Consider the following 16,402-nt stretch of genomic DNA (forward strand, 5'->3'; position numbering starts at 1 on the left):
AGGCAAAAATTCTTTGACCAAAGTTGCTCTCATAGTTTTAGTTTGAAATATCTGTAAAAAAAAAATAAATCATATAGCTATAATGATGAATTGAAAATATTCAAAGCAAAACTTCTACCTTGTGTTGCCTTGCATAAGTATTTAAAGGCACATCTGATGATCATGTGGTATTAACTATGCCTACTGTATTCGAGTGCATAAATTTTGCAAGACCCAGACCATATTATTCAATCTCCCTTCTTGCCACCTCAGCTCAAGCAGTACTTAAAAAAAAAAAAAAAACAAAAAAAAAACACCCACACACAAAAAACACCCCCCAAAAAACACCCCCCAAAAAAACCAAACCAAAAAAACCCCCTCAAAGTTACCTGTAAAGATTTCACCTCTTTTGCAATACAGACAGGTTTCCTAGGGCATACTTTTTTTTTTTTTTAAATTACAGTTTAACTGTTTTAAATAACTTTTCAAGAAAGTTATCAGAAGCTCTGCTTTCAACAGCTAATGCCCCATAGCAATTATCTTGTAAGCACATAAAAGGAATTTTTTTCACATCATTTGGTAGGTAAGCTTCAGTTATGTTTGTATACACAATTTTTAAAAATTGGGTATATGTTAAGAAAATAAATAGGAATCGTATTAATGAAAAACAATTTTCCCTTTAGCTGACACAGTGATTTCTATCTTTAATCAAAAAGTCAAGAAACTGCATGACATACTTTGATTTGTCCAAATTCTCACTATAAAAAAAATCAGGCTTCTAGTAACAGATATCCTATACATCAGGCTAGCTTTCAAGCTAGATCAGAACTGTATCAGGGGTCCTTAAAGCAAATAAAGTCTTCTCAGCAAACAAATACTTGTTGTAGTATTAATTTCAGGCTTGTAATGGTCCCAGACTTTCAGAGCTAAGCTTCTGAGTGGTATGACTTCTCAAAGGCAGAACAGCAACAAAAAAGAAGTAAGAAATTGGTATATTACTACCTTCGCCAGAGGTGAATGGGATGAGTTATTCTGGAGGAGAACATCAGCTTATTTAAGTAACATTCTTCCAGTTGCTTAGAAATGTGCAAATAAGCGTTTTTGCACAAGTTTACTTCTGAGACAGTTTATCTTCGGTTTTAAAACCAATTCATAATTGGTATTATTACAAGATTAAGTGATGTAATAATAAGCTCTAGTTCAATCATACATGACACAGAGCAGTTTAAAACAGTAAACAAAACCCCTCCTAACACTGAAACACTAATACTTTATTTAAAGGTAAATTGCAAGCCTCTGGAAGAAACGCCACTTAAGTATCTGAAAAATAATTATAAATTGAACATTTATTCTGTTTGGTTAACAAATCTCATTTCTATCATGAGGCAAGAAAAAGGAAAGCAGACTCTGAAAGCCATCTGCCTGTGGCTTCAGCCCCAGTCCACAAGCCAAATCCCCCCAAAATAAAATTAAAAAAAAAAAAAAAAAAAAAAGCATCAAATATGACTTTCACTGGTCTAGGATCATGAAGATTACAGCTGATTTATTATAAAGTCATGAAGTTATCTTTACTTTTATACCACCTTGTCTTAAGATGAAGGGCTTCAGAGACCTAGTATTCTGTCCTGAGTAGAAGTTTTATTAAGTCTTTATACCTTATATGAAATACATAACTAGTAAACCTTGGTATAAAATACAACCAGGATAGCTGGCTGTTTTAATATGAAGTCCTCTCCAGAAGCTGCCATTTGCCTATTGCTGTAAATAACAATGGGAAGATCAAGATACGAATAGAGAAGAATCAAATGGCAATACTTTTCAAGAAAAAAGGTAATTAAAATATCTTTTCACTTGGCTTTGTCAGGTCTTCAGTTCTGATTTTTAGATTTCCCTTTTAGCAAGCCAGTAAGCTCGAACGCTTGAAACAATCCAGCACTGCGCAAAAGAACAGTGGGAAGCCAGTCTTTATAAATGCCTAAAAATAGGCATCATGAACTACAAAATACAGAGGACTAGGAATGCAGGATCAGGCTGTTGTATAGGTGATATTCATTTCCAATTTATTTTGTTTTAAAAGTAGGAACTAACAATTGTATATGTCTGCACAAATAACATAATTGTAATTTCAGTCAGAATTTGACTTACAAGTTTCGCAATCCACACTTTTAAAAACTAGTTTTCCGTAGTAAGTATACAATACTTCCAATGTCAAATCAACGAAGACTTATCTGGTATATGAATACTTGTAATTTTACAATATTTTTGTACAATAAATACATTTTTGTACAATACAATAAATTACAAAAATTAACAGTATTACAGATTTCTTACTTGGTAAAACGGATTTCCAGGTGAGATGTTAAATATTCTCTTGGGGTAAACGTGTGTTCCCAAACCACCATGTTTGGTACGTAATTTATTGAGAAGCAGAGCTCAGAAAGTGCAGTGTGCAGTTTGTCCAGGCTTTAAGAACGGGCAACAAGAAATTAAGAAAAATATTTAATGTAATGAAAGTATGTATTATCATGGAAAGCACACACTGGATGGAAGACAATTCAAGAGCAGGTACAGGTCTAACTTTTCCTTTAATTATCTTTTGCTGCTTTGAGACACTCTTCTAGCTTATTTAAAAAAATAGTATTTTCGGTAAGAACACATCCTACAACTGCAACTGCATACTGATCTGCATCACATTCAGTGATGTGAGAGATGTACTTATTTTTATACATACTTTTTTTTTTTTCCCCGCTTGAGAAGAACAGTATGTTGAAGTGTTTTTTTCCTAACTGAATTAAGCAACACAAGTCACGTTTGCTACTAGCCAGTACTAAAAACCTGAAAATATTAGGGGACAGAATCTTAAGCTACAAGTTGTCTTCCCTTCTCTAACCTTCACAGTTCTCTGATGTTTGGTTGTTGCAACTGTAGCAAAACCACTTCCCTTTCAGCAGTGTGTGTGTTCAGCCACTCCCAGCCACAACACTAAACATTTATTGTTTCCTTTTCTCAGCCTCCTTCCTCTTCTTATCAACTCTACCATCTTGTCCTGTGATCTTTCCTAACAATTATCTTCTACCTTTTCCTCCCCTATCATCTCTTATACCCCAAACTGCATTTATTTATCTTGGTTATCTCTTTCAGGTGGGTTCTTTGTTTTTGGTTTTTATTTGCTGGCACTTCCTATTTTTCTACAGCCACTAACAAGGAGCCCTTCCCCAACTGGTACAGGCACTGGAGCCTCAACTCCATCCCAGCAGCCTTTCGGCAGCCAGAACTTCCAGCCCAGCCTGTACTATACCTAGTTAAGAGCGTTAAGCAAGGCAGAAGTGAAGATGCCGTCCACTCTTGGACTTCCTACCTCCACGACAATTAATATGACTATACAGGAAACCTAGCTACAGGAACAGGGATCCTTTCTGCTTGGGAGAAGAAACAGCCGAAGGGATAAACTCAAGAGATGCACATTCCTATTGCTCTACGTAAGCAGAATTCAGTCTCTGTACAAGCCACAGAAGCATCATATACTCTCAAACTACAAAGTCGTCATCTTTACAGTCAATTAAACTTCCGCAGATAAATTAAGCAAGAAGCATTCAATATGTAAAACACACATGTTTTGACTTGGGATTCTAGGTGAAAGGAACAGAAGAGGCTTACTTTGTCACAACCAATCTGTTTTTCCTCATGCTTTCTACTCCTGGTTTCTCCCTTTCAGGTTCTCCTTTCTTTCCAGTCTGTTTTTTTGACTTTTTGTTCACTGCTTGACTGATGGTTTTGGCACAATGCTTTGGCAGCAACTAGTAGAGGAAAAATTAAAATCCAATTAAAATCCAACTTCTCAGCAGCCACGAGATACAAAATAAGTTTATGGTCCAGGTGGAGATTTCATCACGCAAGAAACATTCCTCCTTTCACTACTAACTACATAATTCCAATATAATTTTTTTCCTTAAACCACCTTCCATTTTATAAACAGAAAATTTCCCCAAAACAGGGAAAAAAAAGGTGAATGGCAAATAGAACCGTAAAAATTCAGGAAGTTGAACAACCTAGAAAATCTCAATGGAGAATTAAAAGAATAGACACAGCCACACTCACCTGATCGCTCAGCGTACATTGTTCTGTGCAAATGTCTGTGATAAGATTTCGAGCTTGCTTAGCCATTTCATCCAAGAACATGTTACACAAGGAAAGACTACGATCTCCAATATGATGTCGCTGTTAAAAGAGAAAAAAAAAAAGGCAGTCTTATTTTCAGTTTCCTGTTAGTCCTACAATATTCAGACAATACACACACCTATAGAACTGGGGTACGAGAAATAATACTTTCTTTAGCCCTTAATAGCCTCAGTTCCTCAGAGGAATTTTTTTTTTTTGAAACAACTTGAACCATGAAATGTTCAAAGACAAAATGGCTTATTATCATTAAAAATATTTTGCAAATCATTTTCTATAAAAGGAGGCAAAATGAATTTTAAAAAGTAGGTTTTAATGTTTGATTTTGGAATTAATCTACTTTGAAGTGTCCAATACTCAAGGTTTCTGTGCATGTCCTTTTCATTAATTTGTACCAGTATTAAATCTAAGAGGAAAAAAGCATGCAACTCAAGCTATAGAGAAAGCACAGTGCCATTCACACAACTGAAAAAGTCAATAGTGAAGCTCTATTGCATTAATTTCTGTATTCAGTTCCTTTGTCACTGGATCTGTAGAAGCATAGCCTTCTGTCTCAATTAAATCCTTCTTTCATCACTAATGTTTACTTTCCGACAGCCACACTACCACACATTGTACACAATACAGGGAAGATTATTTTTCCAAAACTATAACAATTACCAAGTCATATGATTCAGATATTTAATTAAAAGTTCTGCTGGCTGTGGCAAAATGTGGTTGCTGCAGCTGAATTCACAGTAACTAGTGTACAGTGGACTTTGGCTACCGATTCCTTACTGTTACTATAATTGTTCTGAAAGACATCCCTTGTCCTGAAGGGAAGCTTTCCTGGAAGCTTTGTAGTGGCTGCCTAGTATAAATAGAGTTTGCAGCTGTTTAAAGCAAAGTATACAGGGAAAATAATGACACAGCATGTATTGAGATCAAGTTTAACAGAAGATGATTTAACATTTAAATAAGAAAAATCCACATCATGCATATTACAATAGATCTTATTCATCTGTTTCAGATGAGCACTGTTAAGAATGAAAATACATTTTAATAAGTACTACACAAAGTTGGCCAAGTTAACCCCCAGAGTAATTCCAAAGTCAATGAACATGCATGAAATGTACTAAAGAATCCATTTCATTACATCAAAAATAGAAAGAATTTCCTCAGAATCAAACTACTTCCTTTAACAAAGGGTCCATTTCTTTAAGCAACATTCTGCGTTTTTTCATTTCTAATTCTAACCAAAGAGGGCGTGCATTACCCAGTTCTGACCAAAACAAATCCTTGCATTATACTGTATATCACTTAGGATTTTTTTGAATGAAGAAGCACTATTTATAACAAGCCATACAGAACTCCCAACTTCCCATTTCCTTTTTCTAACTATGAGCTTATAAACCACTTGAAAGAAACACTGTTGCTTGTAAATTTAATAGGCATACTGGATTTATTAGCAAATAAGCCTGAATGACCCCAGAAAATTAATCTAATCTTCATACCTTAGTTTAATCTCTCTTTAAAGCAAAGATAATAGTATCTACTCACTTCAGAAAAGCATTTTGAGATCTATGGGTGAAGAATCACATAAGAAGATATCTACTTGTTTTACCACCCTTGTTACCACTCTCCTCCCTCAAATTTTATATTGTTATAACAAACAACTCATTTCAGTGTTCAGGTCCTCCCTACTTTAAACGGGAGAGGAAAAGTACTAAGACAATACATTTAAAAATTACCTCTTCTGGGCATAGTTCATGGGTGCAGCTCATGAAATGAGTACAAAGCAGTGGAAATGCAATTGAGTATCTTGACTGAGAGGGAAGCTCCAAACACTGCTGAAACATCTTCTCAAAAGCACGACTATAAAAACTGATCGAAAACAGACATTTAAATGGAACACATACATAATTTTGCTGCAAATAAAGTCTACTTCACACAAATCAAATATGCTATTAGTATCAGATTTGTAGTTATAACTTATAGTAAAAATTGCATCATGCTTTTAAAGAAGTTTGTTTTCTGCATTCACTTCTCATGCATTTTATTTGCATCTCTCTATTCTTACCATATTTTTATCTGGATGTTTGCAACATAGCCACTGCAAAAACTTGCACCTTTTGCAAAAACATATTAAGGAAGAATCTGCGAATGACCCCAGATCAATTATGTAACTGCTTGAAGAATCTCTCTGACAGATCTTCAGGAATAGCTTTATCAAACTAATTCAGATGGAAAACAGAAATTCTAATTGATTCTCCCACTGGCCTATCTTCCGACAAAGTTTGCTATTTAAAAATTACACTTGCAAGAACAAGCCAGGTTAGTAACATACCAAAATATAGAAAGATCCGAGGTTTCAACCAACATCTCCACCAAAGAATCTACCATTTTTGTGTGGAAAATTATTGTGTTCATCATTTTTCCTAGTTCTCTATGGTCTGCAAGACTAAGAGAAGCTTTAGAAACACTGGTGTAGGCCTGGAAAGACACAATAAACATTTCATGTTACATCTACAGCTTGGGTTTTTTGCAAATTCCATTACTATTGCCCAATATAAAGGTTAAATATCGATTATGCTATGCGTAAGACACTAGTGTACTTAAAGACTGTAGATAGACTATTTTATCTTTCCACTATAGCTTAAGAAAAGCAAACTGCCTTTCAATGAAGTCTCCAAATGTCATTTGAATATGACACCAATTCACAGATCAACTGTAGAACAAATGTATTGATGAAACACAAAAACGCACTTGTGAGCCCCCCTTTAAACAATCAGGTTTTGGAAAGCAAGAAAAAGAATGTATATTTTGAAAAATATAAAAATAAGACATCTATCTAATCTTGAGAGAACTGATTTACAGTCTAAACAGTAGTCCCCCTTTATTAAGTCAATTGAAGATACTATTATTGCACTGCACAGAAGTGATCTCACTGAACTTTATTTTCTCACTGAACAGTCTCTGCCTCCCCTTGGCTGGGCAGGCTGAATCACACTCTGTACAGCACACAGCCGCCGACAAACTGTTCATCCTCAACACATTCTATTTCTGAACTGTTACAAACACCCCAACGAATGATTTGCAAGAAGAGAAGCATGCAATGCAAAGTTACATCAAAATGTAGCAAATGATCTGCTTAAGTATTTGTTTGATTTTAAGAGCAGATTATTCTTAGAGAGCCTGTCATCTACTTGCAGTGTGTGTAATCTAAAAGAGCAGTAATTTATTAAACATTTTGGTTTTAAGTTAGTAAAGGATCACGCATATTTACAAAGTCTTACCTGCAATCTAAACCAATCTAATCTCATTCCTCTGAAGTCAAATACCTCTCCATCTTCAACTGCATCAGGGAAAAATACAGAACATAAAACCTTTAGGAAAACAACTACAAGTTCAGATATCAGACCAACTATAAACCCCAAAGTACTCAAGAATTACTTGGGTGCTGAATCTCATGCTTTTACCCAAGAGTTTCAATGCAGCACAGCCATGCTAATGGCAATTAAAATATCTAGATGAAAACATGGGCAATATGCTTTCTAAATTAAAAGGTAGGATTAATTCCCAGTAAGATTCTTCAAAAGCACTATCTGTATAGAGTTGCCCTGGAAAAAGGACACACACCAAGAAGCAGATACTGCAGTGAAAGAGAAACAAGGGAACAAATTCCATTTATACAAGTTGTCTGCTTCTACTGATTGCATGAAACAGAAAGTGATGAAGCTTTCCAGAGGAACCCACCATTCTGTTCCGTTTTCCCAAGTTCATTTAAACTTACCTTGTTTCACGCTTAGTGAAGTCATTGTGTTTACAAAAGAGGACATGATGATTGATTCATCCTCTGGGCACACTGAAAGATTCTAAAATAAACATTGTTATTATTATTATTTCAAACTTGGTTTAAGAAACAATGTCAGTACTCATGGCCAATTTATCAGCTATACTCTGAAATATACGAAAAGTTACAAAAGGCAACTTAATTGATGGAATATTTCAAATAGTGCTATTTAAGAACTTTCACTTTTTAATTCATTGCTTGATGACAAATACCTAGAAAAGCTTGCTTCCAAACCAACATCTGCTCAAAACGGAAAAATCTGTCAGTAAATGTGCCCACGTATTTTCCGTCTGTATTCATTTACAAAATGGACACCAAACATTTTCCTGTTATACAACAGACATCAAACATTTTTCTGACCTCTACAGGCTCCTGGTATGTCTGCATAGATTTGGCCACAGCCAGTTATAATGGAGCCCACATCAGCACCACTTTCTTCCCACAAAACCCTGTCTCAACACTTTTTTTACTAACATTGATTTGAATGATTTATACCACCTGAAAGATGGGCTATCAAGTTGTTAAATTTTACAAAATATAACTGTTCATGAAAAAGCAGTTCCAACAATTGGTAAGATCACGTTTCTATTAAATAGTATAATACAGAAGTTTCTCATAATTCCAGCTGTGACTGACATTTTACCCTAAAGGGTGAAAAATCCAAATTATCACTCAATCATTTGTCTAGTCTTGTGCTTGATACCTGTTATGAATTAATTGCAACTAAAATTCAAGCCAATTTTTTTTATTCTGTCCTGGTTTCGGCTGGGACAGAGTTAATTTTCTTCCTAGTAGCTGGCATAGTGCTGTGTCTTGGGTTTAGGATGAGAAGAATGTTGATAACATCCTGATGGTTTAGTTGTTGCTAAGCAGTGTGTACACACAGTCAAGGACTTTTTCAGCTTCCCCTGCTCTGCCAGGTGCACAAGAAGCTGGGAGGGAGTATGGCCAGGACAGCTGACCCCAACTGGTCAAAGGGATATTCCAGACCATACAATGTCATGCTCACTATATAAGCTGGGGGAAGAAGGAGAAAGGGGGAGACACACACACTTGGAGTGATGGCGTTTGTCTTCCCAAGTAACATTATGTGTGATGGAGCCCTGCTTTCCTGGAAATGGCTGAACACCTGCCTGCCAGTGGAAGTAGTGAACGAATTCCTTGCTTTGCTTGCGCACGGACCTTGCTTTCCCTATTAAACTGTCTTTATCTCAACCCACAAGTTCTCTCACTTTTACTCTTCCAATTCTCTCCCCCATCCCACCGAGGGAGAGTGAGCGAGCGGCTGCGTGGTGCTTAGCTGCTGGCTGGGGGCAAGCCACAACATTTTCTCATTTCAGTTTGATCCTAAGGATTATCATATCTAAACACAGAACATTCATGCCACTTGTACAACATTTAAAATTAGGAAATCATCTTCCAGGAATTGATAAAAATGTCAAAAATATGTCATTCTGTCACACTAACAAATCTGCTAACATAGACTTATATAGAGCTATAAGGATTACCACAACAGTGATATGAACTGATATTTAAACTGTTCAAATAGTTCATTTAAATAAACAGTAAAGGATGTCAGTTCCACCTTCGGGTAACTGATATAATGCTCGAAGTGTGAAATTAGTTTTTGAAAACAAAAAAAGCTTACAATACAAACTTGTCCAGTTTGAGTAGCTGACCTAATCACAAAATTTGGGCTCCATCTAGTGGTCACTAGGGAGTAAAATCAAAACAGTTCAGAAAGCCTATCATTTATTCAATCAGCCTAAATAAGAAAAGTAGTTTCTACAATGCTGCTTCAGTTGCAGTACGCATCTCATTGTCTCTAAACATAACATTGTTTAATAACATTTAAGTATTCATACAGCAACCAAAGTACAACTCTAAATCTCAGAATTAAACAGCAAATTAACTTACTTGCTTTATTCCATAATGTTCATCAAACCAGGATGCATTTCATTGAGTAATTTTGGACAAAAAGCCCTTTTTAAAGTTTGCGTTTGAGAACCCAAAACCACAGTCCTGCCATACCTGAACAAGCTCGTTTAAGACCACTGCATCAAAGCCGGAGAGATACTGTACATAGTATCTCTGCATCACAGGTCCATATTTTCGCACATGTGCTCTGAGCTCCTCCATGTAGAATATTAGTTCAGCTATGTGTCTAGGCAAGATGACAAGGAAAAGCTTACAAATATGAAACACCCAAAATATTAAAAAACAATTTCTATCAGTGGAATCAGGAGATCTCCTCCTATACCTTCCTTTTAAAACTATTATTAATAGGCAGTTTCTGTATGAGAATACTTGTTTACACTGTGAAATGTGTTTACATAGGTAATTTTCTCTGCAAGGTAAAACCCACTCAACAGGAGATAAATTAGCAGGATGCCCTTGTGGTAATCCTCAGAGGTTTGCATAACTATCCATTATTTTTTGAAGAAGCCCTTCTATAATGCTCTATAATTTGAAAAAAAAAAATTCTCAAAAAGTGGTTAAATCTGAAAAATACAATTGTAATAACTGCTTCTCTGTTGGGTTGGGTTTGTTTGGTTTTTTATACTATGAGGATGGTAAAATACTTGCACAGGTTGTTTCAGAGAGGCTGTGAGACCTCCATCCCTAATACTTATTCCAGTGAAGAGAACCCAAGGTTTTCCTATTCCAGCTGTAGAAATAGCCTTGTGATAGTCACTTGCTGTTCAAACTCCTGAACTTTCAGTTCAAGCTTGCGTTCAATAATCTTGAGAACAACTCAAAGACAACTGCTGCCCTTCTGCCTATCCGTATTCGTAAATCTCTTAAACCCATTTCTCATTTTTACCTTCCATTTATGGTGACACTAATGCTGTATTATATAAATAAATCTTGTCTGATTTAAAAGACAGTGTTGCTACAATACAGGAGACATTCTACAAATCAACAAATCAAGCTCTTTGACAGTTTCCTCCCCCCTCCAGTTTGTTCAATGCAAATCAGTATCACTGAAGACACATTGATAAAGCTTTTTTTGTTTTGCTTTCTCAAAGGAAAAAATGCATAAAATTTTTATAAAAAAAATTTATTTTATAAATACATCTTATAGAGCAAACTTTCATTGATGTGCTTCAGTTTCTGGGATTGCCAGGCAAAGATTTTCTGAACAGTCCCAACTATTCCATACAGCTATCCTTTCCCAAGATTTCCTTGCCTTCAAACGCATTTCATCTGTGAAATTTCCATAAATATTTAAGGAATCACACTAAAAGTTTTTAACATACTTATCTATGAAATCATCTGCGCTCTTCTTTGGCATATTATCTGCATGACGGAGAAGCCAAATGATTTCATCGCGAGCAAAAGATAACGCCATAAATACAAAAAGTGCCTGAAAAAGAAAAATTGTTCACAAATTTATAGATACATACAACAGTTGGACACCTTGGGCACACTAAGAGACCACTAGTCTCCAAAACCAAGGAATCTTAAAACCTAAGTAGGTTTTCTCTCAGAGTAAGGCAAAGGCTTTTTTTCCCCCCAAAAAACCTAAATATCATATTATCACTGAGACACAAAAAGTGAGATTGCATAAATGCAAAACATAAGAACTGTAATTACCTTGGGACCCAACAAGCCTGGCTGATCAGACAGGACAGTAGCCAGTTCTTTGAGTGCAGAGCGTAAAAACTTGCGTCTCTCTCTATGCATTGAACCACTGCATCAAAAGTACAAACCAAAAAATCATCCACTGTGCTAACCGCAGAACATTTGATTATTCCAAACACTCAAGTCCAAGAGTAGGCAGCTCATATCATACCAACTTCAGTATCTCAAAGGATGTGGTTCAATTAAAATTGGCATCCCCATCACCAAGGCTGTATATTCCTGAAGTACAGTTAAATTTAAAACCCAGGTTCTCTGTCCCTGCTCTGTGATTTGCATTTGACTCCACTAAAACATTTACATGTAATTTGCATTCACATTGAGCAGTCAGACAAAAAGAAACTGGAGAGTAAACTACATGTTTCCATCTTGAAAATTAGAAAAATAATCTAAAACTTGGGAAGTTAAATTGATAATGGCATTAAGCAAATCCAGATTTAAAAGAACAATCAGTACATCTCATTTGAATATGCACAACTAATTCAGGATTCAACAAATCCTGTTTATATGTTCTTTATAAACCAACACTAAAATCTGTCAGGAAAACTTTGCAAGACACTTACGCATGTGAAACAGCAGCTTCTTTGCACTCTCTGATGTCATTAATACGCTTGTTGTAGCTGCAAGTAAAAAACATTCCAAAATGGTAATAAGTAGCGCAATTCAGCAAGAGCTGAGTGGGACCTGACAGGAGCTGCAGTGCCATAGCAAGCAGGATACAGCAAAAAGCTCACGCAAAAAACTTATTCCCCTGATCAGGCTAAATGCTAAAACTGGATACCCAACCGAAAATGCTCTCTACTGAAGTGCTCCTGGTGTTCACTGGCAGACATCTCAACTTTGTTTCTGTCCGTGTCTCATTTGACATATTGCAGAAACAGTGGCAGACAGACAATTTTTCAACCAAACTCTGCATTCATGGCATCGTTTCTTTTCACTAGATTAAAATTTGTGGGCGAGATCATTAATTTTAAGTTTTGCCATTTTAGAGACTGATTCACCAAACTTTTTCAGAACAGAGATTAAAAAAAGGCATGACGGTTATGAAATCAGGCTCCTGGAAGTAATGCATTAAAGAAACAGTCAAGATACTAAGCAAGAACGTTTGTGTACTGACTATCCTCATGTAGAACCTATATGAAGTAAGAGTAACATTTTCAAAATGCTTCTTCAAGTAATGGTACTTTTTTAAAGAGAGGTTCTGAAAGTAGAAAAAGAGAACAAACACGTACCCTCGTATGTTTACAAACAAGTCTTCTGCAGCTTTGTGAATATGGAATACTTCATCTCGGAACAGAGCCAAGCAAGAGCTGCTTTGAAGTGCAAGTTTCCAAAGGTTCAAAGCTGCAGTCTCACTATTTAGGATTCCATGGCATAAAATAAATCCAACTTCAAAAGTTTAGATTGATGCGTGCCATAAACCAGATGCACAAAGACAGTAAGAGAACAGTGAGATTATTATGCATTTTCTCTTAAATAGTTTATTGATAAACTGTTTAATGGATAACAATTTTATACATGAAAAAATACTCCACATTATTCTAGTGGAGGTATTTTTGTAATGTTTTTGTAACATTAATTCCTTAACCCTGATACTACTCAGATATTTTTATCAGAATTATTAAAATGCTCATTTTTAATCAAAGTCTGGTATAAATTGGTGACACATCTCCATTCCAGCCTATGATGAATTCTAACTTCACTATATGCAAAAGTATGATACATATAAATGAGACTTAATCAAGTTCTGTAGAATCTAATTTGAAAACAACATCTTTTGTACAGTACAGAAAAGCAAACAGCCTTCTAAATGTTAACTGTTTTTTAATACAACCGCAAGCTGCTTCAGAAGATTATACTCACAAATGATCCATTTTTCCATTGCATCCAGAGAGAGGTATTCACATGGCATCTGTTGAAAAAACAGTAATTTGTAGCAAACTAACTATATAAAAGACAATAAATTTAATGAGAAGTAGTTTTTAGAAAAAAGGTACAAATAAAGCCTTAAATGATGATGAATCATGGAAGACTGCTTCCTATTACTAACAGGGCATTGTTTCATCCCTCTAGAAACTGAGGGTTTGAACATTAAATGAGCTTCCACACCTTCCAGTACCTTGAACAAAACAGTGAACATTTTTTGACAAATGTTCAGCTTCGACAAACATTGTATTTAAGAATATTAAAGGCTTTTGACGTATACTAATCATAACCTGACAGCTGTGAACACTTGCTTTTTTTCAGAAAGAAGCCCATTCATATCACAATTGAGCGAGCAAATGCAAAAGTTTTAAAGGACGTATCAGTTCTGATTTTCAGCCAGTTTGTTGGCCCACAAATTTCTGAGACAGTACACAGGATTCCTTCCTTCTACACTGCAGAAGTTAACATTGCTTTCCTTCATCTTTTGATTATCAAATACTGGAAATGAAGGCATGAGCTAACCAACAGAAGCTTTAATTAATGTGAGAAAACTTTTTCCCCTGTACTAAAGTATCCAACTCTCCCAACTAACCTATCTAAGATTAAAAGCCACATAACGGTAATCAAATAGAAAACAAAACACCCCTACATTATTTTATGGAAAACCTTGCTTAATGTTATCATATAATGCAAATTAAAAGGCCCATACTGTGTCAGACTGTGCAGGATTAAGCATTGTACTGGGGGCACTGATGAGGCTCAGCAGTTGTGCGTTTCTCCACTGGTCAGCTGAGAGATTTCTTCGAGGATAGACCATCTGGAGTGAAATCAGAGCATCTGAAAGGGACTAAAAAAGAGACCAATGATTAGTTTGAAAATATCCTCAAGGCTCAGTCTTGAATGAATATCCAAGTTCTTTACTTCATGGTGTGAACTGTGTATTGACACTGCCATACTCCAAGCAAAAGAGACACTAAGTCCTATTTTATCAGTAGTGCTGTTTTCTCAGCATTATTACTAACAATAATCAGAACATTTTACTGAACTCGTTCTGAAATTAAAATTGAGGTCAAACCCCATTGCATCCAGTTTATTTCACATACAAAAGGCTATTCCAGGCTAAGGGAGGTATGAAGACTGATTTTTTTTTAATTATTTTTTAATTAGAGTTATAAAGCTCAGTTCAGAATTAGAGGACATGTAAAAAAATCAATAGGGGACAACAAATCTGTCATGTACAACTGCAAGTTGTTCATTATTTATTCAAGCATTCAAATTATTGTGTTATTCCCTTCTCTGCCACTTCATTTAGTATGTCCTTCCCTCTTTGCTAGCAAATTATAATTATTTTGAGGCAATACTGTCTACAGCAGCATCTTCATAGCAGATTAAGCTGATCCAAATCAGTGCTGTCCCACACCATCTCCCTATCTTTTGCATCACTACTGGTACTTGTGTGAGTCCTTAGGGAGTCAGGCCTAGTTTTATGCCAGCAAAGAAGGTCACTCAGGAAAAAAAAAAAAAGAAAAACCATCTGCTGAAGCTAATTTAAAGGACTAAACAACTGTCAGGTTTACTGCAAAGTAGTGAGATGATGGAAGGACAACTTAAGTGTACAGTTCCATGAGAGTGTAACCTAAGTATTTGTTTCTATAGCATGGTGCCTGAAGGGATCCCTGACCCCAATTTATACCTCTAGCACAGAATAAGCAGAAAAGCAAAAATCAGACTGGAAAAATGGCTTTACAAAACATTTAAAGGGGAAGTATTGGTCCACTATGAAATAAGAAAGCATAAACAAAAATAATACTGAAAAGTGAAGCATCTTTGCTAAAATGTGTACAAGGAAAGATTAATTGCAAGTAAGTACCTTAACTACGTAAGTCTTAACAAGACAGGAATTGTGTAGAAGAAAGTATAACAAAAATAAGATTACAGATTATTTAGACAAATGAGAAGTATTCAAATCGATTTCACTTCAGAGCACTTGGAGAAGTAGTTGAAAAACTCTCTGAGCTTCTAGTGACTATCTTCAAAAGTTTAAGGAGATTAAGAGAAATCTCAAGAGAAAGAAAACACAACCAGTACCTAGACTTCAAAACAGGGGAAAAAAAAAAAAACAAACAAACTTAAGAACTTCAGGCAAGTAGTTAGTATTTAACTTAAACTCCTTCCAAAGATTCCAAAATAAGTTGTTAGCAATCAGTTTGCAAGCACCTAGAAAATAGCACCTTTAAAAGCTACAGTTGGTCAGTACCAATCAAATAAATCTGGCTTCCTTTGACAGAGGAGCAAGCTTAGTGGACAAATGGGAAGTGATAAACAGGATATACATTGACTTTGGTGAGGCTTCTGACACTTTTCCAAGATATTCCCATATGAAAATACAGCCTACATAAATTGTCACAGAACTGCAGCACAACCAGCTGTGCAAGAATAAAAGCTTAAAAACATTTGTACAGAAAAGGCTAAAGGAATTGGGTTCATTTAACTTAATGCAATCAACCAAGCAGGGTACACAATGTCAGCTTTTGAGTACAGAAGATATTATTAAAGAGGCAGTGGTGATTTCCAGCATCCCCAGTTTAAGAACAAAGCAAAGCCCCTCAGGTTACAAAATAGAAAAACACATTCATCTAGAATGGTAAACCAGCAAAAAAAACATCAGAGATCTCCTTAATTTCAAGGTACACACCAAAACCAAACACTGATGTAGCTATTCTCAGATGATACACAACTGGTTTTTAATCCATTTCTAATCCTGAGTGCATAAAATGGAACCTCACCAATGAGTCTTGGCACTCCTTTATTTCTATAGGTTCTGTTATTTAATAATCTCCTGTAAAA

At 35.6% G+C, this 16,402-nt stretch overlaps 1 protein-coding gene across 1 annotated transcript in view; it reads right to left on the bottom strand.

Annotated features, from left to right (window-relative positions):
* Positions 1-16,402, bottom strand: part of NCKAP1 (NCK associated protein 1) — a 61,975-nt gene that overhangs the window by 20,644 nt on the left and 24,929 nt on the right. Inside the window, exons 8-21 of the mRNA XM_035892036.1 lie at positions 14,265-14,402; positions 13,493-13,541; positions 12,862-13,018; positions 12,193-12,249; positions 11,585-11,681; positions 11,248-11,354; positions 10,019-10,151; positions 7,928-8,009; positions 7,431-7,489; positions 6,482-6,627; positions 5,886-6,018; positions 4,078-4,197; positions 3,637-3,776; positions 2,311-2,442 (exon numbers count right to left, since the gene is read on the bottom strand). Coding sequence (XP_035747929.1) covers positions 2,311-2,442; positions 3,637-3,776; positions 4,078-4,197; positions 5,886-6,018; positions 6,482-6,627; positions 7,431-7,489; positions 7,928-8,009; positions 10,019-10,151; positions 11,248-11,354; positions 11,585-11,681; positions 12,193-12,249; positions 12,862-13,018; positions 13,493-13,541; positions 14,265-14,402 — 1,550 coding nt within the window. The remainder of the gene's footprint in view (positions 1-2,310; positions 2,443-3,636; positions 3,777-4,077; positions 4,198-5,885; positions 6,019-6,481; positions 6,628-7,430; positions 7,490-7,927; positions 8,010-10,018; positions 10,152-11,247; positions 11,355-11,584; positions 11,682-12,192; positions 12,250-12,861; positions 13,019-13,492; positions 13,542-14,264; positions 14,403-16,402) is intronic.

The sequence above is a fragment of the Egretta garzetta genome, unplaced genomic scaffold (genome assembly GCF_000687185.1).
Source record: "Egretta garzetta isolate BGI_Z169 unplaced genomic scaffold, ASM68718v1 scaffold230, whole genome shotgun sequence".
NCBI classification, from domain to species: Eukaryota; Metazoa; Chordata; class Aves; order Pelecaniformes; family Ardeidae; genus Egretta; species Egretta garzetta.